Source organism: Cynoglossus semilaevis, chromosome 17 (assembly GCF_000523025.1).
Source record: "Cynoglossus semilaevis isolate Cse_v1.0 chromosome 17, Cse_v1.0, whole genome shotgun sequence".
NCBI classification, from domain to species: domain Eukaryota; kingdom Metazoa; phylum Chordata; class Actinopteri; order Pleuronectiformes; family Cynoglossidae; genus Cynoglossus; species Cynoglossus semilaevis.
This window is the reverse complement of record NC_024323.1, coordinates 6,612,824-6,636,684: the sequence shown is the minus strand read 5'-3', so window position 1 is coordinate 6,636,684 and position 23,861 is coordinate 6,612,824. Positions and strand designations below refer to the sequence as shown.

The window sequence follows — 23,861 nt, the reverse complement described above, 5'->3', positions numbered from 1 at the left end:
AAGGGCACCATTAAAGTATTTCCAACTGGAATGTTGATGGCGGCCGGTCAACAGCTGCTGAAGCCTGGTGACAGAATCACTGGCTGGACAAATTTGAGAAAAAACAAATTTTCCCTTTAAAACATATGTGGACACACATGCTGGTGCTAATTCCAGACTAACAAATATTTGTAGATTTTATAGAAAGTGCGTTGACATGCTGTATGTTCAGCCGAAACCTGGCTAATGATTAGATGATTCTATCTAATTAATTTTTTTTTTACTTTTATGTACTATCTGTAGGCAATTTAGTTAGAGTTAGTTTTGCTTAATTCCCAGTGGCGTGATTTTCTTTAAGCATTATAATGTTATTTTAATTAAGCTGAAAATTTCATTTTCAGCTTGGGAAGCACAATATCGTACTTTTCAAATTTTTAAGTATTACATAGAGCTTTGTGTTTGTGGTGTGAGGTAAAGGAGTTTGGTGGTTCATAATATTCATGTAGTTAATAGGTTGTTATGAGATGTTGTACAATCCATAATTAGGGGTTCTTCATGTGTGAGAGCAGAGGTTACACAGGAGATGATGAGAGAGGAGACAGCTGAACAGTACACATTCATTTCCCAGCTGCATGAAAAAGCATCAAGGAGCTCTGAGCACCACTCTGGTCATGGCAACAGAGTATTAACATAAAGCACCACCTTTTCTCCGTCTCCCTCGGCTTGCTCTGTGATCAGTCCTGCAGGGCCAACATTTCAGCTCGTGAGCTTTGTTTTTCTTTTTTTCATTTTCCTCTGAACCTCCCCTATATTCAGACTGGGTCTGTGGTCTACCTGAGAGCATTGGTTCTCACTAGAAATCCAGCTCTAATGACCAGGATGTGTGGCTAAGGCTACATTGGCGATGAATCTTTTTTTTCTGAGTCTGAGATCTTTTAGTACATCTATGTGTGCGTTAAAGGACATGCTATTTATAGTAAGGGCCTCTGTCAAATGGGCCCTTTCCTGTCAACCGAAATTGTGCTGTTAGCAAGCAAGCACAGTGTTTAAAACAAACAAATCCTAACACCACTGATGCTTTTAGTCATCTGTTTAAAATACACACATAAATAATGTTCAATCATTAGGCATTTCAAAATGAACGCATTAATCAAGTTAATAAATTTAGAATTAGTCCTGACACATACTGTATATCCAATAATTCTATTACTGAGAAAAGTGTTTTATGCCCTTTTTTTAATTTGCATTTGCTAATGTTGTAAAACACTGCTACAACGTTTCCCTGTAGGGTTCAGCTGTGGTATCACTGCCCAGCTAGATCACACAAGTGCTTGGAGTTGTTTCCTAACAAGGTGAGCACAATGTGATGATAGAAATATTTAATACAACTAAAGAAATGTACCTGTAGTTTTACACAGTGGCATTAAACTGGGAGCACCACTGGTGTGGGACTGTTTGGACACTGACTAATTCCTTTTGTGTTTCTCTGTTCCAACCCAACAGCAGGTGGTGGGGGTTGTTACGGGCTCGGGGGCTGTTGTCACAACCACTGATTGTGATACTGTGTTATTGTGTTAATGTGATTCTATGAAACAAGCTCTGATGGAGATGAGAGATTTCAGTGATTCATCATCATTTTTCCTGGCTTTTAGTGTAATATATTTGAATGCATAATTAGTCATAATTTTGCCTCATTCTTTTGACATCCCTTATATACTGACATTTTTTAAATACAATATATAATATTATATATTTTATAATAAAATATATAACATTTTCATGTATTTTCCTATTAGCTTTAATGAATATTTTAGTTAAAAAGTCAAAAGATTAGCTTTAATGAATATTTTAGTTAAAGTCAAATTACATTACTGTAATATTAACATGGATGTGTGTGTACCAGGTGTTTGTATGTTTGTGAACAGTCTTTTGGAAAAGTCATATGTCTGTTGTGGCACCACACAGATTTACATGCCAGCTATTAGTGTGTACGTGCATGTGTGTGTTACTGGTAATACTGTACTTGTGGGGACATGCTTTATAAAATACCATTCCTTCAGGGATACTTTATCTTGAATTACAGGGTATTTTGAGGTTGAGATTAGAGTTAGGGTAAGGACTGAGATTAAGAATATAAAAATCTGGGGAATGTCAGTGTGTGTAAACAGTACGTGTGTGTGTGAGGTACTCATTACCAGGCACATATTTTTAAATGCTTGGAGATGACAACCCACCACGGAGCCTCACAGAAGTGGGAGGTTACTGTTTGTAATACATTAATAGAATATTGACATATTATTGACATTTTCTGCTCATATCTTTGCAGTATTCCAGTCTTTACACTGTTTTTTAATACACCGTACTGCACTGACTTATTGCCTGGAGACAACTAGGATTTATTACTCCTATACAGTTCCACCTTATCAGTCCATACGGTGTGGATGAATTATGTTCTTATCAGAGGGAGGGCTGACGCAGAGGAAACAAAAATGTAAATGGGGACATATTTATTTATGTTGGCAAATTTCTATACTAATTTATCAAACAATATGTTTCAAAGCCCCAACCATAAATAAAGTTCATTATGTGTTTGGACTCCGTGACTGGGCAGCAGGAAGCAGTGCACTGCTTGTGTTTGCATAAATTCTAAATACACTGAGCCATGAAGAGATTGTTAATCAGGGGGTAAAGAAGGCTTTCAACTCGATTGTCAGGGGTAAAGTTCACTGCTGCCTGCCAATGTGTCCTTGGGCAGTACAGCCTCTCCAAAATAGCATACCCCTGGGATTTGCAGCTCAAGTACTTGCAAGGACACTTATAAGGAAATAAGAGGTTTTTTATAGAATGCAAACTTGATGTAAATGGTACTTTGTGAATGTCATCCATTTGTTTGCAGCTGTTTGTTGTAAGCCTTTATATTTTCTCATCTTCATGGACTGTTGCCATATGGTGTGAGCCACGGGCAAAACGTTGTTGTTATAATTGTATAATTACTCTGTGCTGTAATATGAATTTTGTAGAGGTGGGGGAGGATAGAGGTAATCTGTGGGTTAATGTTCACAAGTCACGTTTGCGTGTTTTTATTTTTCACGTGTAAACCCTTGTGTTGTGTCCTGGCACGGACATTGTTTAAGCAACAGTGTTTGCAGTTCTTTAACAGAATGTAGAGTGCATTTTAGACAACTTCAACTACATTTACAACTAAGGGCAGTGTTTGCAGTTCTTTAACAGAATGTACAGTGCATTTTAGACAACATTTACAACTAAGGGTGTGTACTGTGCTGTACCAGACTCAGGCCATACAGGGTTGCAGACAAAAGGAGACATATAGTGCAGCACAACTGTTTAAAATTCAGCTGCAATACAGTTCTGGAAATCTTCTATTATGTGACGCTCTCAAAGAACATACTGCATTGGCACCGTGCCTCCAGGCTCCAGGTTTAAGAGAATGACCCTTTACAAGTCTGAGGTTTGATGAAACCAGCCAGCACACGGAGCAAAAATATCAGGCATCAAATCAGTTGGGGTGATATTAAAATATCATCAAGTCTCACGCGCATGAACTAACATTCTGCTTCAGGGCAGAGCAGAGTCAGAAGACCATTTATGTGCTGTAGAAATACACCGGTCTACTGGAGCTGAGGAGCAGTCATGTGAATTTCTAGTTTAGCAGGAAGTTCACATGAGAAGACAATGTTGCCTCATAAGTCACAAGCACAATTCACAGGAACTGTCTGGAGCCGGCACCTCATTGTTATTTTCACTCAATTGCAGCTCGACACTCGTGCCCTCGGCCAAAGCCTCGCTGTGAGATTGCAAAATGTTCTGCAGTATCACTGTAACCATTAAACGCTCAGTTAGCGCCAAACTGTCAAACTAGAAGAACTTCATCAGAGTACTATTAATTAATATGATTGTATTAAATACAAAATGTAAACGATTCCTTGTATTCTTCAGCTGTTATTGATGTCCAGATGTAGAGGGATTAATAGTTGTGAAAGGTGTAGAAAATTTGTAAAAACAATATTTGCAGGTTTTGGGATTGGTCTTTGTTTGTGAAAATCTGCAATGCAGATTCATACAGGCATTTACCAAAATTACATTCTATTGGTATAATTTTAAAAACATATATGGTAAATCCCATTTGGCACAGAGTTAACAGTAGATGCCAGAAGTGAGAAAACATTTTCACCTTCATCTTCATACTGGTTTTTGCAAAACCATTTGCTGTAAAAATATGACCGAGGTGAAGGGCTTGGACTTATTAAAACTGACTGTTGAAGATGATAAAACACACACACTGCAGAGCTGAGGTCACTTGAAGATAGCATAACTCCAGAACACTCTGCACAGATCACGCTCCTCTATACGTGGTCTTTATTACCTCCCTGATTGCACACTGGGTGGTCTGCAGAAATACTTCTACATTCATACATTTATAAACATGGCTGCGCTGAAGAACACTGTCGAACCTAGAGACAGGATGATGAGAAGAGGGCAGTGCTGCTGTTGAGCCATTACATAAGAGGACTTGATTGATGACAGCGGTTTGTCTCTCCCCCCACCATCACTCTCCTCCCTTCTCTTGATTATACAGTACCCTGGCTGATACAGGTGACTTTCTCCTCCAGCCTCTACTCTGCAGAGTCAAATCAATGTACCGCATTTTTGCACAACTCTCCATCAATGCTGTTATGACAACAACAGTAGAGGAGATTCATGTGACATCTTGCTGTAACGCATTTCCACTCGAAGCACAAGACACTACATTTTCAGAGGCTTCTGGTGTAAAAAAGAAGAAAAAAAAAAACAAAACAAAGAAGAGCTATGGTTATCTGGACTAGGCCCCTGGATGGCAGGGAAAGGTAACAGATTTATTAAAAAAAACAAAACATATATAGGCTTGTGGCAAAAGTAGGCTTAAGCCAAGTCAGGTTAATGTTACTCTGTTGTCTTTTTTGGTGTTATTTAGAGGCAGTTCAAACGGTAGGGTAGTTTGATGCAGTGAGAACAAGTGTCTACAATGCTATGCTACTTTTATTCTGCCCAGTCAATATGCTGGAGGAGGGTTAGCTTGTGGCTAATAGCTGACAAAACAACATTATCACTGCATATAACAGATTTATTTTAAATCTCTTATTTGTTTAAATGTTTTTACAAACTAGGTGAATGTTGTCCGATATTGTTGTCAGTTCATTGCTTATGGTGACATTTCGTTGTGTGCATTGGCGTGCTGTGTAACAATTATTCTACTTTTCACTTTCATTTAAAAAGGACTAAGGATAAATCATTTCAAGTCATGTAAACAGAGATAAAGAAATTGCATCTCAATTAGTTGCTAAATGTTAATACTGTGCAACAAAATACCATAATTTCTTATTTGATCTCCATTGACGTGTGTCTTTTAAAATGAGGGGAACCGGTGTTTGACTCCCAGTGATGAAGGTTCACTGACTTATTGACATTCAGAAGTGCAGAGACTTTTCTGAGGGTGAGGAGAAAGATGGAAGAGTGGATTGATTTTTCCGTGAAGTGACAAGAGGGTGGGATTTCAGATGTTCTTGAAACTCTGAAGCTGGTAGGGCTACTCCAAGTGAATGACAGACGAGAGGCGAAGAGAGAAAGTCAGAGTTTGAGAGCCACTTGTCTGCTACAATTAAATCAAAACTGAGCCACAGACCATCGTAGCCTGCAGTTAGCCAGGAGCAACTACAGTCACTCTCATAATCCCTGTCAAGTATTTTACTATTAAAGAGTTTCACACAAAATAGACACTCTTTAACTTCTTACAGTTTTTAGTATTTTATAAACTATACTTGACTTTCACTAAAATAAATAAATATTGAAACAAACTATTCACGGTTATGAAGTTGCATTTTCAGTTGTTGTCTTATTTAAAACTGGTCTCTGTATTTAACAATGATGTTTTAGAAATATTGATTTGCAGGCCAAAGTTTAAACATGCTTTTATAGCACCCCCTACAGTGGAGTACCGAGATGATTCCTGCTCTGTGTTAGCAAATGGTAGCATTTTCCTGGGTGGTTGGCTCTGTGTTCAGTTCTCTGTTGGCAAATGGTTTTCCTGGTAGCATTGATTCTGTTTTGCAGTCTTCTCTTTAGTCTGCTTGATAACAGCTTCTCTCAGTGTTACATAAGACTTTTGTCTCCACTGTGTGCCTGAGTAGAACCACAAGCACACGTCGCTAAGGTAAAATTGTCTATTATGCATAAAGCTGTGCTAAGAGGGTAAGACAGGAATATATGAGCACAAAAATGGATTTAGAGGGAGAGGAGAAATTGCAGTTGGTTTTTTTTACTGCTTAACCTTGTAAATCCTTGGGTATTACTGTGGTTTTTATCCCCAAAGCGATTACTGTACTTTAAGCCGGAATGTCATTTATTGCATATTTTAGACGCATATCAAGTATCTGAATGGGCAATTTGTTTTTGCCTTTTTGTGTAGACATTAAAATGTTTGACTGCTTAAGTGAGTTTTAATCAGACAAATGTTTAATTTCAATTAAAATACCTTCTGAATTAACATCAGGATACATACAGCGTGTATTTTAGGCGATGACGTGCAAATGAAAGCGGTTCTCCCTGTGCATTAAATTCGTCGTTGAAAGAGATGAAAGAGTGACGATAAATACTCTAATCACTCACATTATGTTGGGATTTAATCAGGCAGCCCTTATTCTTTGAAGTGCAGAGCACAACATAGTTACTCTGCTGTCTAATTGGACCACAGACACTGCATCTGGATCAATGGCAAAGACCGATGAATTGCAGCTCATGGAGACACTTGAGCATTGGAGGATGGATCCAGAGACACTGCAGCTCAGAGAGGCAGAATCAAACAAAGAGACATCTGTATGTATACACTGCACGTCTGTGCTGGCAGATGATAACGTTTTAATAGAAAATGTGTTTAAATATCCTGATTAAGGCACCCTCCACACACACACACACACACACACAGGAAGGATGTTCCCACTGAAATGTACAACCATTGTGAAGTGAGTCTTCATCAGCAGCAATCAGCATTGTTTAATCAGATTGAAAACAGACAATTAAAAGAGGCTCTAATTACAGAGAGGGGATGAGATCCTGCTCAACACAGTGTTTCTTCATTGTCTAGATCAATAGACGCAATAGATTAGAAGAATTAAGATTTCAGTGTTTCTGTAGCACACATTTATTATTCACTTCATCCTGACTGTTTTAAAATGGATGGAAGTTGTGTTTCTGTGGTAATAAGTACAAGTACACGAGATAATAAAGCCGGAGAAAGACATGGATGGAAATCTGTAAAATCCATATTGTGCTGTTGGATGTTAAAATGAGTCGGCTCTAGACGTTTCACTGCACAAGTGGCATTCAATAAAATCTCACTTAGCTTAGACAAAAGAAGCAGCAAACTAAAAAAAAGATATACCAAAAGGACACCTAAGGTGAAATAAGCTGTAATGAGCTCCGTATTTGACAAGTTGAGAGATTGTTTTATTACTTTGTGTTTGTCGTGCAGAGGCTTGTTCCAATTACGGTGCACACATCAACAGAGCAGTTAAATCAAAGTTGTTCTCCGAGGAAGATGTGCTGCTCCTCTGTTTCCTGGATCACCTTCAATGAGACAAACAGTGGGGTTTGTGTTCTTTTGTGTGTGTGTGTTTACTGCTGTTGCTTCAGTGAAGATGCACAGTTCAGGGAACAGTTTTTATGTAACAAGTAAGAAACACTGTGTTTGGAACGTGTGTATTTTTTCAATGGTGCCTAATTATAGCCAGATAAAGATTTAGTTTCAGGACAAAAGCTGAAGAAATAGATACTTTGATACTTTTATTTTACCATTATTAGTATTGTTTATCCTTGCGATCAGATGAAATGCAACAATTTAATATATGGCAATTAATAATAATACTGTTACTTAAATTTAATTGCCCCCTTAAATATATGTTAATAAATATAAATTAAATTTGTTTTAAGAAGCGCTGCAGTCTGGGACTGTGTTTCAATTAAAATTTTTCTTGAACTCCCTTCACCGTCAGACCGGAACCACGGCCACTCCTGAGTGTAAAGGTGATGTATAGGACTCTGATGCATCTTTTGTCAGTTCTGTGACATTTATTGACCCTCCCTTCTATAATTCTGTGCCTCATTGGAAGCAACTGTGCTGAAGCTAGAGAGAGTGAGCGTCCAACACGGCACAGAACAGTGGAGAAAACTGTGAATTACTGTGTGTTTATGACTAAAACTGGACTTTGGAGGTATATACAAACAAATGTTGGCTGTACCCAACATTGCTCGTCTCTGTCTAATTGGTTTACAGTGACCATGACCATTCACATCCTCCTTGACTAACAGACTTATCAATAACACCACAACCTATTGCAGCTCAATCAGACGTACTTTTTATGAATGAAATACTCTCCCATCACGTGGGGCCAAATAGTGTAGTCTGATATCAGACTCGTTTGATATTCAATGTAATATTGGCAGTAATAAAAATGTAAAAATCCTGGTACAGAATATATCAACATTATCCTACATACACGTCGTCGCCAAAGTGCACATTGTCCTTAGACCTGTGACGTCACACTATGTGATCACATTATAGCGCCACATGCCCAGCTGCTCCCTAAGCTAACGCTGCGTCTCTGCTCACACCTGTCCAATAATTCTTGTGACACATTCACACTGTGTCAGTGTGGCTTCTATTCTCAGCAGCCATTGTTTCTCCCCGTTTAGACAGGATGTTGTTGGTTCAGTCGTACGGGAAGAGAGCAGCTGGAATTTAAAGACAGAATTTGAGTGACACTTGAGATTTAGTTTCCTGTTCTGATGAGGTGAATGATGATGATGATGATGATGATGATGATGATGATATGTCAATGTTAACCTGGTGATAGTTGGAGTAGAGTACAGTCACAGGCACCAAAACGTGCTGAGATTTTCTTTTGGAGGAACTGGGATGGATTAAATGGATGAAAAAAGTGTACAGCTCAGAGGAAGAGCTTAAGTTGAACAGCTTGGAGATGAAGTTAGAGAGGCAAGGTTAAGATGATTAATGTGCTCAGGAGAGATAGTAGATATACTGGACCAGTGAGGCTGGAGATGGAGCTGCCAGGCAGAAGGAGAAGAGGAAGACCACAGAAAGGATTTATGGATGGAGTGAAGAAGGACATAAATATGGTTGGTGGAACCGTAGAGAAATCAGGGGAGATGAGATGTTGTGAGATGGAGGCCAATGAAACTCTAGAATGGAGATACCAAACCACGAGGCCATTGACCAGTACTGGGTTGTGATTAATGTAGGACCACATAAAAATACTTTTTGTTATTATTTAAGTATATTATTTAATGAATGAGGTATGCTACACTTTGCTGTGTTGTGTTGTTTGCATGCTGTGTCCTCACACACAAATTACATAAAACTGGTCCCTGGTTTTGAGATGAAATCTCAGAATCTTCAGTCTGACCGTAACAGAACTGTTCTATTCACTCTACCTTCGTCTTATCTTATTTTAATTAGTGGATGAACATTTTATTACCTAAGCTATCCAAACACATTTTATATGTCATCATTTAAATAAAACCCAGCCATTGGTTTTCTAACAATTAGAGTAAAAAACAATTTAAAAATGTATTCAGATAAAATACATGAATAAATTATATATACAACAACAAAATGAAAAGAATGTGTTGAGGTTCCTGGAATACACTGCTATACTGTGTACTGAGGTGTGTGTGTGTGAGTGTGTGTGAGTGAGAGACTATTTAAAAACGTGTCAGTGCTTTTTCTAACCCCTCACAACCTCTGTTTGAAGCTCAGCACTATGGAGCTTCAAACAAACAGCCAGCAGCAGCAGAGGAGGTGGCGGTGGGGGGGCTGAGGGGGTGAGGATTGGTGGCGGTGGCATAACGGGTGCGAGCTAAGAACAGAACTACTGGTGTGATGATTGCGTTTAATTCATTTTTACATAAGAGTTTCTCAGAGCTTTGATAGCATGAGCCAAAAAATGCTTTATCATTTAAAGAAAAAGCACGAGTCCTGATTCTTATCTAAGATCATTGAATACATCCCTGTTCAAATACCGTCCTGTGTGACATAAGACAAAGTCACGGACACTTTTACTGCTCACCTACTCGCTGCCCTTTCCCACAACCTCCCATCACCTGACCAACTGTTATATCAGTCTTCTCTCGTCTATTCATAGAAAACTGTTGACCCTCCACTTTGACTGGGTTAATATTGTGACTAAGCTCTGGCAGTTGGGGTTAATTCTACCTGGTACCTGGAACAGTATGTATGTATTAGTAGCATTGCTAAACTTTATAATGTATATATGTATGCATGTATGTATACATAAATATATATGTCTCTGCCATTTGGGTTGTAATGCACTCTTCCAGCAGAGGAACATAACTCTAAAATATTACATTGTGAAACAAAAAACACACACGCAGCCCCTCCCTCTGGAAAATCTCTGAAGTTCAGTTAAGTGCACGTCCAAGAGTGCCAGACTTGAGATTATCACCAGGGATTTAATTATTCTCGTAGCAGGGAATCACTCAGCGCTGCCCTGTGAGCCATCACATTGAGAGATGGAGTTCACGTAAAGGCATGCAGGAAAAAACCGCAGGTAGAAAATGGACTTAATGCTCTCGCCAATGACAGTCATACAAGTCATACAAAATCAACTGCTGCTCGACGTGCAGGTTGACCTTCTTCAAGTAAACACAGTAAAATACAGAAATCAGCTCATTTCACCTTAGGTTTTTGTAAGTAAAATATTGTGACAGGATTGACCTGAGAAGCAGTTTCAAATATTCATTTTTTAATGACTATTTTGTTGATTTGGTTTAGTCCTAAACATTACAGACTCACAAAAGTCACACAGCAGAGTCATTATTGAAAACAACAAGCCAAAGGTCCAATGTGATTCATACCAAACCAGCACAAACACAACAACAGTGTCTTAAGGGGATAGTGTGCCGGGTAAAACATGAACAAATGAAGTCATTAAATTATGCAAAATGATTTCTTTTTTATGTCCCAAAGGAAATACAACATGTTGTGTTTATCAGCTGTGACTGTGAAACCTTTTCTTTCCTACAGTTTTTTGCAAATGACCAGGGGGGAAAAAATCCTGTAGGTGGCAGTAATGCAAGCCAAATTGTTGTTGTTTCTTTTTAGTTTTTTTAAAGATTGTTGGATTTACATGATGTGATCAAATGTTTTGGCAGACTTTTATTGGAGCTATTGCAGCTCAGTGGAACTAGAGCTACAGTATTTTTGGACGGTTCTTTGGTGATTCAGTGTTGTTGAGTCACAGACGTCTGTTCTAAGGAGGAAGAGATCCATTTGTATTAGGCCTGCCAAAGGTAACACGATAATACATTAATGCAAATTACTTCTAACACCACAGCTTTTTCAAATGTATTTTGTTGAAATGCAGGAATTACTAGGCCTAGCCCTATACTCTAATATGCTGCAATAATGTTGACCAATGCAATACTTCTGAGGTTACTCTGAGGAATATTCTGGACGGTATTTGTCCTTTTTTTATTGTTATACAATAAAAATAAAGACATTTGCATTTGGCAAACATATTTTCAACTCCCATGTTTATGAGAAGACATTTGCATTTGGCAAACATATTTTTCAACAAGAGTACTGTAATACTATATTATGTTTAATATCCTTTCCCAGGTCCATTCAAAACATATAAAAATGATGTGAATAATTATCACATAATCCTGGGTTTGTTATGAAACACCATGTGATTGTATAGTTTAATTGACTGTCATGTCTATGAACTGCTTGAGTAATTTTGCCTAATTAAAGGTCACATATTCCTTGACACCAACCACAGGTCTGTTTGTTTACAACCTGACAGCTGAAATACAACCCCATACAGATTTTGGAAATGTGGTAGCAGTTCTGATTTGTGTAACCTTTAATGGGCTTCTATTGTTCTATTTATTGTATTTGGTTACAAACTTACTGGATATTCTGTATAGCTTGTGTACCAAATCATTTATTTAAAAACATTGGCACTTTCCATCCTCGCATTCCTACTTTTCATCAGCCAGTTAGGCAGAACATTGGTTCAGTCTGGCAGCTGGCTTCTCTCCATCTGCTGTGTGTGAGCCAGGTCACTCCCTGGCTGCACCACAGGCTCCTCAGGGAACATGGAAGGAACAGGTTTCTCTGCAGTCAGAGCACAGACCTTCTAAATCTGAGGATGTAAACAACAACCTGAGTCTGTGCCTGGACACACAACGGGGGATTTTTTTGGATGCAGACAAACAAATCAGTGCTCAGACAGTGACCCCTGCTCTGACCGGCTGCTGTCACATTCAGTCAAAATACATAAAAGTTTGTCTTCCATTCTACTGCAGAACATGGAGCATTGTCCAAACAGTGATATCATCTGAGCAGTGATAACAATGTTGTTACATAAAAAAAATGAAATACTTCTGAACAGAGGATAAATATTTCTGTCTCTGAATACATGTTTAAAATAGTCTTTGGACCTCCACCAGAATTGAAGGAGGCATCTCTGAATGTTATCTGTCTCCATCTGATCAATTGTTTGCCTGTAGTGTTGTCAAGACGGCAACCATAGGGAGAGCAAATCCTTAATTTGTGATGTCACCAGTTGCCTGGTTGTTAAGCTAAATCATTTGCGTTGGCGTTTCTGTGATCACATCTTGCTCAAGGAAACATCAGCAGATAGATTAGAGGAACCTGGGTGTCACCCAAGGATCACTTTCTTCCACCTGATCCAAAAAGTGCTTTTCACAGCAACACTGCCTCCATGCACAGAGTGAGAGAGCGAGAGAGAGAGAGAGAGAGAGGGATGAGCAATGTTTTGAAGATTTATGTGTCTTTGTGAGTGAAGTGGGCACTTACACGCTGCAGTAATTAATAGATTACAAATGGTCATTTGTCACATCAATGACACATCAATAGATTGTTATCATCACAGCGGCAGACGTAATAGCCTTTAGCTGGCCAGAGGACAACAGAGTTCTCCATCACTGCTAGAGCGAAGCAAACTGAAAGAGCCCATCGCTCTCCGTCAGGGTGTGATAAAGCAGTATCTCAGTAATTACAAACACCAAAGTCGCTGAAACTGCAGAAGGGTCCGAGCAGCACGATCAAAAAGAGCCAATAAAAATCACACGTTTGCTCTAATCTGAGAGCAACATGGCGCTCTATTAAGACACCACAGACGAAGGGTAACAAGTAACAAGTCACAGTCTCACAGTTAACTACCGCAGATCCCGGCTGTTTAAGGAGTACATCGACTCCTGCTCTGTGACATCACGGCCTGTGTTAAATGGTGTGTTAAAGCCTTAATGACACAGTAAAAGTCGATAACCAGTAACGCTGGAACACCTGTCGATGGCTTGGGGTAACACAGGAACGAAGGCTTTACGCTTCACTTCCTCACATAACATAACACATTATACTTGAATGGATGCATGAAATATTGGACATTATTCGTATCACACAGTGTCTGACACAGAGCTGCGTCTGTGTCACACTGACCTGGAGAGGCCTTTGGTGAAATGTTGTTCTGCAGCCCAAATCATTGGTGTTTTTTTTTAACCATTTCAGCACATTGTGCCAGAGCAGAGTTCTCCATCTAATCAAACCCCAGCAGCCCGTCAACAGCACAGTCATTTATCTCAGTTGGCTTTTGCTCAAGTTTCTCATCACAATCCTGGGCCCAGTTCAATTTTTCATATTTTTTCCTCCCATCTCTGTGGAACTGAAGACGTGTTGGAAATTAAACTTAGGGACTGGGACGGTGTGAGCTGTACCGTGTTACTATCATGATATAACACTCATATATTTAAGCTTCCATTGACTGTATGTAAGAACTAGACACAGACACATATACTGTCACAGTTTGATCAGGGGTCTCCAACCCACTGGGCCCCGACAGGTAGTGGAGCGTGGCTGACTTGACAACAAGCCACACGACAAAAATAAGGTTGTTTTATATGATATGTATTTTATTTGAATTAGTCTTCTAGGGTGTGGCACTTTGGCCCAGAGGCAATATCTCTGTCATTGGTGTGGAACCCCAGGGTTCACTTCCTGGGCAAGACTGAACCCTGGTTAGGGCGGTTGGTACCTTCCAGTGGACTCACCACCCGCAGGAAGGTTCAGGGGGTTGGTACGGTGCAGTGTGATTTGCCGACCCGGTAACGGATAAGCGGATGAAAATGGATGGATGGCTGGATAGTCTTCCAGGTTTTTTTATTTTGAAAAATTGCCACTTCCTCCTGGACGTCAATCTTCATGTGAGTCTGCAGTTGTTTTCTCCCATTGAATCTGCAGCACGGTGGATTGATATTGGAGTGGGGTTTTTTACACCATCTTCCTCATGATGTAATAAAATTGCCAGAAAAAAAAAATACTGCCTCAGATAACTCAGTGTTTTTAGTGCTTTTTTTCACCTTTAGTTTACAACTGGAGGCTGTGATGGAGATAGTGGTTATAACATGGTGTTATAAGACTCCGAGGTAACAACATGTTTGATTTTTATTTAGTTTTGTCTTAAGCCCGCGATAATAACAATGATAGAAGTGTACATGCAACAGACCTATAGTAACTGCAAAAGTTGACTTGTCTCCCAGGTGTTCGATATATGGCCATAAGAATGCAGCTGTAAGCAGGAGCGGCGTTCACTCTCAACACTCACAATTTACAGATTTGTCCTTCATCGTCTACGTTACAACGAACACAGGGTTTTTACTCCACTGGTGCTGCCGTTGTAGCATCATCTCCGGCACATGGAAACGGCTGCTCCTGACAGCACAGCGTGTACCAGGAGGCTGCAGAGACAAACAGCAGCTCCACCGCGCGGCTGCGCCCTGGACGCACCACGTATGGCACGGACTCTGCGCGTCCTCTCTCCTCTGGCGCTAAAACGACGTGCGCATCGGTGTAAACTTGCAGCTCGTGAACGACCTGAACCACGCGAAACACTCTGCGTGTTCGAGTCTGAAAACAACGTGTAAAGTTCACCTACCTCCTCCACGGTGAGAGGCATACAGATGCGGTACTCCTTCATCAACATAGTCCCTGCACAGCGGTGGTGGTGGTGGTGGTCTCGGTGTTGGCGGCGGTGCAGAGGGGACGGATGTCGGTGGTCTCTTAGGTTGGCAGCTTCGGAGCAAAAGATGACTGTAGAGGAGTTAATGAAGTGAAACCATTTGCTCGGTGAATCGGAGCCACAGTGACGCGCGGACGTGTACTGATTCACTCGTGCATCAGCAGCCTCCTGCAACGGCAGCGTTTGTGCGTCCTGGGTCTGGACCTGCACCAAGACCAAACCAGAGTGCGTTCTACTGTCTGAAAACCTAAACTCACTTTGAGACCAAGTCAACTGCCGTGGTTTTGACCTTTGATCAACGTCCGTACTGCGTGAAGTGTTCAGAATCAGAACAAACTCCGGAACTCGCTTTCCTCAACAACAATAAGCACAGCTTCATGTGGCTCCTTGCTGACGCTGCGTCCTGAACTAAGACCAAACGGAACCTTTCGTTGATCACCTGCTCTACGGAACTCGGCTGAAACGCGTGCACTCGACAGCTGCTCCACAAACCAATCCAACTGGTTAGAGTTGCTCTGACAGCTTCCTCTCCAGGGATGCGCAAGCTTCTCTCTTAAGTGAGCCGCGGGAGGGCAGCACTGAGTTGGAAACATAAAAGGAGGAGGGGATGGAAGAGGAGGTGTGAACTGTAAATCTTAAAAGCATTACTTAAAAGAAAGAAGCCACTGATCAGATGTGACATGTGACTGCGGCAGGATACAGATCGCTGCACACACCACCACAGCTTCAGTGTGAACATGTGCAAAAGATACAGCCTGGTGTTGAATTATGTGAACAAAAGAGATACAGATCGCTGCACACACCACCACATTGGTTAGAAACGGAAAAAGTCAGTTTCGAACCATTTTTTGTGGACGTGACGCTTCAGTGTGAATATGTGCAAAAGATACAGCCTGGTGTTGAATTATGTGAACAAAAGATCCTGCATTCTTAACTTACTTAAAAAAATGGAAATTATGTTACTGAGTCAAATCACTAATCATGATATGCATGACAAGCAGTAATGGCCTTTGTTGCTTTGATGTAGACCTTTTTTCAGGTCATAATAGCTACAGTATGTAAATTAACAAACCGCAGAACAGCAACTTCTTTGGGTGACATAATGGTCACCCAGCTCTGATGGAGTGTTGCTGATGGTGGTTGAAAATGTCCTACAGTATGTAAACCTGACGTGTGCTCACTGACAGATAATTTCCCTGTGGATTAAACATGTGCTTACCTGCTCCATCTAGTGGCACTGTTCCTTTAAAAGTGTGAACAGTTCGGAGAGAACTGGCAGTCACATGACCAGAAGAGTTAGTGAAGGCTGGAACAGTTGGACCCAGGAGGTATCTGTTTGTGTGAGGCTGCTTAGCTCCAGGGAAATAAAAAAGAGCTCGAGCCTAATCAGGTGACCTGCTGTGGTGACCCCCGGATTCATGAGGACTCTGCTGGAGCTGACCGTGGTGCTGAAATGTAGATCCAACCCAAACAGGGGTTTTGTCTAAAGTTACAACATAACATAATTTTAGAATAGGTCAATTATTCTTTATGTGTGACATTTACACACAAAATAAAAATTTACAACAAGCAACAAAACGAGCCGTAAATGAAACTCGTGAATTTTCTCGTCTGTCCGTGTTGTAGTCGTCGTTCCATTTATGAGTTGTCATTAAAGTTTAATACTGAGTGCTTTGGTTTTAGGGCAGATGTAGAGCATACATTTCTTCTTGTAGTACTATCCCCATGCAGCAGATGCCACTAGAGTTCTTCACATAACCACGCAGAGTTGTAGCCCTAATATCTTGCTTGAGTGACATCACACATCACCGGAAAGTTAGTACTATTTTTACCACAAAACAGGAACATAGGTTATTAACTAGATAACAGAGTAAACCAGTCCGAATCTGAATTTAAATATGAATCTGAATTGTTTAAAGACTTTCAGCAGACTTATCATCATTACATTTTCATTTATATATATATTTTCAAGATGTCATTTTTCTCTATGTCCACAACATTACCGTTTATGTTTTCAGATATACAAAGGTCCCTTTTTTGAACTGGAGAGGGCGCAATGCACCTCGTTATATTGTCGTAAATAGAGCTGGGAGACTCGAGCGCACAGACTCGAGAAGAATACACAAATGTCCAACATCTTATTTTTTTTTTTTCCAGGGAAGCCAAACTATACATAAAAAACATGTCACTTCACTTTAGAATTCTACTGACTTAAAATGTAGAGAAAGAATGAATAGAAAGCGTGTGACACAGTGAGATAAACATTGATGCATCAATACCCTGGCTCTTTTAGAGACAGTTTTATACTTGTGTATAATTTAGTTATAGTCTTGGTTATTACCCTGTGCATTACTGCGTACCTTGATGAGTCTCAGAGTTACATTCATTTATTGTCTTGTGAAATGAGAGTTGACTAAATGCATCAGTTTGTGTTAAATAAGTTGTTAGCTGCAGAAGGGTATTAATCCCTGCAGTGATTATCCAATGGAAGTCTTTTACATTATTGCTCAGTTAAATCATTTGGGGGAGGGGGTGGTCCCTTTGCATATGTACTTACAAACACACACACACACACACGGACCAAAATTTGTTTATTCCAGCTGGTACCATTGTGGAGACAGATGAGAAACGGTTGCTAAGAAACCCACCTCGCCTCTTGCTTTTCAACACCATTAGCCGGCCTCTACTGTCAGTTTTGTAACTCTCAGCTCAGTCAGTCCACAGTTCGTGTTGGCAGAGGGGTGTTGTACTCACCCCGAAGTTTAAGCCTCTGAGGAAGGAAGAAATAATGTGCATCTGATGTCAGGTCTGAGTTGACATTTATCTGGGAGTCATGGAGAAACTAGTGAAGCATTAGTTTCATTCATTCATTATTTTCAGAGTCACTGAGGAGTGGGAGGGGCAGGGATGAGCTGGAGGCTAGCCCAGAAATCATTGGACTTGGTGACAGTGCCAGCCTCTCACATGGTCATGTATACAGTAGAGACAAACCACCATTCACACACACATTCATACCTATGGTGAAGTTAGAGGGTCCAGTTGGCCTAGTGCAGTATGTTTTTGGACTGTAGGAGAAACCAGAATACCTTATTTTGCTTTTAAGGCCAGAGAAAAAAAACAACTCCTCAAAATATCATTACAAGTGCTTCACAACATGAACTGGTCCCTACTGACACAGTTTCAGCTGTTTTTACATTTGAACAAATCTCGAGAAAAACCCAGCACAACCTGTGTCTTTTTACTCCAGTCTGATTATTATGATCAGCAGCATGTGGACAGCAGTATTCAAACCGGTCATGTTTTTGTAGAAAGGCTTGATCACTAACCACTCTTCCACCACGTGGCCCCATGAAACATAGTTAAACGTATTTAAATCAGCTGTGTATTTTACTCTAGTTAAAAATCCACTGTGGGGAATGTTGGAATTTATTTGTTTTCTAGTTTTATTGGAAAAAAAAGACTTTTAAAAAATATAGAAAACTTGGATCCACCTTGTGTAAGTAAAATCCACCTTATTAAGTGTAAATGGTTCTTCCCAGAATCGGCCCCTTCTTCAGAGGCCACGGTGCTGGACGTTGAATAACCGCAGTTTCTCACTGTGTGTTGTCAAAGGCACTTACATTATCAGCAGATACATTATCCACTGTAGTGAGATTATAGTTGAGTCATCATCTGTTTATGCTGCAACACTCTACGTGGAGTTTCACTTACAACATCATTTATTTGTCTGCATTTACAGCAGTGAGGGGAGAAGGTGATGTCATGGAGGGTACTGCTCTCAACTGTCTGTGTGTTTCAATACTATTGTTGTGGGGACAGTTTGTCCTTTTGGTGACATTGTGCAGGTCCCTCCTGAGTGAGAGGTTATTTGGAGCATTTAGAGGCAGGGCTAAAGATTAAGATTACACATATGCTAACCATAGTCTAATGGTCGATTCCCAGAGGAACTGCATATCTCTAATGGCGCCTCCTGTGGCGGCCTGTGTTGATTGCAGTGACTCACATTGTAAAGTTCCCCATTGTGCAATAACAAAGGGACTCAATTATTATTATGTGTGTATGTTATCATGACTACTGCTCATCAACATGGGCTGTGAGAACAAGTGAGCGCTGACAGACGGCATTAATGGTGACTTTGACAGCAGTTTGGTGACAAAACAGCTCTGAGGTTTTTTATTGTACCAGGTGAGGTGACAAAGTTGGTCAGGAGATAAATTGCTCTCTCTCTCTCTGTCTGTCTGTTTCTCTCTCTCCTTCTGTCTGTCTGCCTGTTTCTCTGGAGCTGTTAAAACATCACTTCTCACAGTGTCACATGAGTCCGTGGTGGATAAATAGTGTCTGTCACCAGACACAGGAGCAGACAAAAATGAAGACATTTTTGTTGTAACAAGACTTGTACAGTTGAAGACTGGAGTCACATTTATACACAAGTCCTAGCAGAAACAAGACCTGATTTCCCAGACAGCCCTGGGTCAGTCTATTCTGGTTTAAACGGTGGGACAGAACACATGTCCAGCAGATGGTGCAGCAGAAATTTAGCCTGCCGAGCCAGAACATTCCGGTGTTTTGCTTAATTCTATGCAGTAACGTAAATATTCATTCATACGTTCATTAATCTATTGTAGGGGTGTCCACACTTTTTTGGTTCGGGAGCTACCTACCTTGAAAATGATAAATATATATTTACTCATATAGGCTGAACATATTTTATAAATACATTAGATGTTGGGATACTGATTAAATGCTCTATGACACAATCAGATACGATTCTTACACTATATGGTCACTACTACACAAATACTGTAGAATTATATATATGTATTTATAAATGTATTGCAATCTACTGGTAGATCTGATCTACTTATTGTAGATCTATAGCTTAATCCTTTTCATTTTGATGGAGGAAGCTGGAGCCTTTCCTAGAAGCCATTGGATGAACGAAGGCTGCACCATTTGACAACTGACAAACAGAGGGCCACCAAAAGGCACAAAAAAAACTGTTTACTCTCACATTCATAGCGTTTAAATAGATTTCCGTGGAGAAACATTATCCCAGTCCACTTGAGGTTTGTTTGTACATTTGTAATGTAATCTTTTAGGTGTTGTAATGACTAGTACTGAGCCATTTTAGCAGTTTTGTACTGTATAGAATCTTCACATAACTTTTTGTTAAATAGAAATAGAAATACCTTTTGTGAAATATGATTTTCTCATATTTTTGTATAATTTGGGACATTTTATTTAAGTTATTTAAAAAAACTTTAGTTAAAAAGTACATTTTACAAAATTGATAATGTTCATAATTTCAGTTTTAAACATTTGTAACCAGACAAAAACAAAACAACCCCAAAACACTCATTACTATTGAAAGCCAACCCACGCGTTGAAAGCCGATCCCAGAGCATCAGCAGTGTCATGAACATCACTTTCAAATGCTGATCATTTAGTGAACAAACATGAGGAGATTTCTTCAACATGTTTCTCCTAAATGCCACTGTTGTGTGGCTACATCTGCACTCGTCCTCATCAATCATGCAGATGCAACCTTTTAGAGCGGTGATTGACGCATTGATGTCAGGACTGTTACCATGGATACACTACTGACATCCAATCCATTTCTCAGCTTTCATCCTTGCTAGTCTAAAACCCAAACACAAGGTTGTGGTGTTGGTAGTGACGGTGCCTCAGCACCAGCATCACCATTAACAGAACATGTAGCAATCCTACAAATGAGCTGCTTAAAGTGTCTTTTTCTGCAGGTGAAATCAGGCCTCCAATTTCCAAATCGTGAGAGGGTCTGACAGCCAGGCAGGTGTCATGCACATTTCATTTAGACCAGAAGATTGTCTGCTGAATAATGTATAATGAAATCTGAACTTATGGCCAGCTGAGAGATATTGCTGAGGTGGAAGCACATCTTTTCTCATCTTTGGGCTCAGGTTGCATTTCTTCTCGCAGATTAAGCGACGACTGCTCATTATAGCAGCCACGGTGTGCAATGACTGGAGAATGTGTGCATGGTGTTTGTTTCCTGTGCACGTGGCACGTTTTGCACGTGCACGTGCTCTTTCCAGACCTGCAGCTTTGTACAGATGTGTTGTTTTTGCCTCGTCACAGCGGCCGCCATGTGTTTCAGGCTTGCTGATTATCCCACAGCTCCGCTGACTCCATGTCACTATGGAGACACTGGTTGCTATACGTCAGCCAATCAGGACAGAGCAGGAAGATGTTCAAAAAATACCAGTTTAAAGATTCTCTGTGTTGTCTGATGCTCACTCAGGAGTCAGTCTGTGGAGAAGTGGCTCAAAGCGGCAGGGTCAGAAATTATGAAAGGAGGAGGGGCAAACTGTCCTTGACATCATAACATACACCCCATCATATTCTTATATGGGGAGGGGCGTTTTTCACCTGAAGTAAATGTGGGTTGTTGTTTTTTTTGTAGTATAAATAGTAAATGAAATGAAGTGTAAATACATTTGTTTTAAGGTAGTACAAAAAATACTGTACTGAAATGATAAACATTTACCAAAGGTTAGTTAAAAGTTTTTATAAAAAAAATAAAACAGCTCATGTTTAGTGCTACTAGGAAATGTAGCTAGAAAGTTATCCAAAATGTTGCTAAAAATAACAAAAATATATCAAAAAATAATCTCTGAAACCTTCGAAGACAAATTAATTTTCTTCTCGTGTCCAAGCACAGATTTGTGTGTAGAAATAGAAGTGAGTGGCACAGACAACACAATCTGCTCGTTGCCATTAAATGTGGAAGAAACTGCTGGAAAGTTTCTGTGTCTAAAAGTCTTAATGGTCCAGTAAATAAGCAGTGACTGTAAGTTCACCTCCAAGTTGAAGTTCAACAGAAGGTCACCTTTGTCTTGTCTCTCTTAGTTGAACCAAGCTTCATCCGTGTTGGTCAAGTGAACTCGGACCAGAAGGACAGGAGAGGGTTAGAATTTGGTTGGCATTTAATTGAATGCTAATAAAATTTAATGGTCCGTTCTACTGAGTCGTGCACCTTTAATTAGCAGAGTGACCGAGTTTCAACCTTCAACACACACACACAATAAAAAAAATAAAAGGTATCATTTTTAGTGATTCATAAGAAGAATGGGGTTTAATTGCACAAGAGACAGAGGTGATAATTGGTGCTGTAACACACACACACACACACACACATACTTACACGCCCTGTGCAGTGGGAACAAAGACACACCTGTTCACTGACTACTGTTTCTAACAGCAGTTTCTACACCAAAGTACACACAGAATAATCCACAAATTCATGCAGGGAATAATTAATGTATGTTAAAATATAGAAATCATGGACAAACACGTCTGTCCTAATGTCCTAATCCAGTCAATAGACAAAGAGTCACATTTTAGTCAACACACAGTGAGAACAACCCCTCACAGATGTGCAGTAAGTCTGAATCAGTGACATGTCTGAACTTTAAAGCTCTGACGCACACACTGAATACAAATCAAATTATAGTATAAATAAAACCGGTTCTGAAACAGAGGCTCTCATTGGTGGGTGGACGTCAGATCTTGCTAACGCCAGTTGACTGACGACTGAGGCGGCAAAAATCCCATTCAAGCTATTTGTTTTCGGTCAGACACCGTACAGCTAACAGGGCTTGTCAACCCTGAAACAGTTATCGGTGTTACGGAGGAAATTTTCTTTAGTCAAGGGTGTCCAGCCTGTAGGACGGCTGACGGACGTGAGAGCAGCGTGAAAAGCTTGATTAGTGCAAAGTGCTCTGCCCTTCCGGTCGTGTTTAAGGACCACTCATTCCTCTGGCCGACAAAGCAGGAATTTCTCCCTCTTTGTTTCTGCCCCTTTCTTCCAGTCTCCATGGCGACTAAGAAATTCACATCGGAGAAACGAGTTTACATTCTGTATAACAAGAAAAATTAAAATCAAAGTCGAGAAAACTTCAGCTGTACTTAGACTATCGCCTCCTACGTTTCCCATGGGTGACTCACAGACCGGCATGATGGAGATGACAGTTTTAGCATAACAGTGAGGAAAACAGAAGCTCTATCGGCGTACTCGGAAGAACCCGTCCAATCAGAGTCCAGGTTGCTATCTAGCTCACCAACATACAGTCCTAGTGATTAAATTTGATGTGACACTGGTTTTGCCCAGCTTAGTAGTTTTATCTTAGCATAATGTCAGACATTTCTGATGTCGTTTTCATCTAAAACAGAACAAAAATAGACTTTTAAAAAAGAGGTGAAAAGCGCGTGACAATAAAAGAAGAAAAGAATATTAAAGACAAACAAAACATGGAGAAGTGGAAACACATTACTGCTGTTTACTAAGAGCCGGGCGAACGGCTCACCCTGAAATGAGTGTGTGTTGTTTTTGTCAGAGTGAGTCCTGTTCATTTCTTCTTCTCCTGTCTCTGTCTTTTCTTACATAACAGAAACAAACCATAATGACTTACCCAAATCTATTTTCTACACAAAGACTGGACAAAATACCGCCTCCACCCTCATCATTCTGAGCAATTATTTCCTGTGTGTGTGTGTGTGTGAGAGAGAGAGAGAGAGAGGGGAAGGGAGACAGAGAAACCTTTTATCCTCTCCAGTCATTACTCATCAGACTTACATTAATAATGTCAGTAATTCACAAAAATAGTGAGTGAGTGACTGAAGGAGAACAGGAGAGAGAGAAAGGAAGAAAAGAGTCATGTATTAAACTCGAATCACTAACTTTTTTTCGCGTGGGCAACAGTTTTATTG

The 23,861-nt window shown here is 40.1% G+C and overlaps 2 protein-coding genes across 2 annotated transcripts in view; one reads left to right on the top strand and one right to left on the bottom strand.

The window, feature by feature from the left end:
* The window catches only part of pitpnc1a (phosphatidylinositol transfer protein cytoplasmic 1a), a 28,034-nt gene extending 12,204 nt beyond the window's left edge, over positions 1 to 15,830 (bottom strand). Inside the window, exon 1 of the mRNA XM_008329659.3 lies at positions 15,030 to 15,830. Coding sequence (XP_008327881.1) covers positions 15,030 to 15,077 — 48 coding nt within the window. The 5' untranslated portion in view covers positions 15,078 to 15,830. The remainder of the gene's footprint in view (positions 1 to 15,029) is intronic.
* The window catches only part of zbedx (zinc finger BED-type containing X), a 69,214-nt gene that overhangs the window by 9,891 nt on the left and 35,462 nt on the right, over positions 1 to 23,861 (top strand). The window lies entirely within an intron of this gene.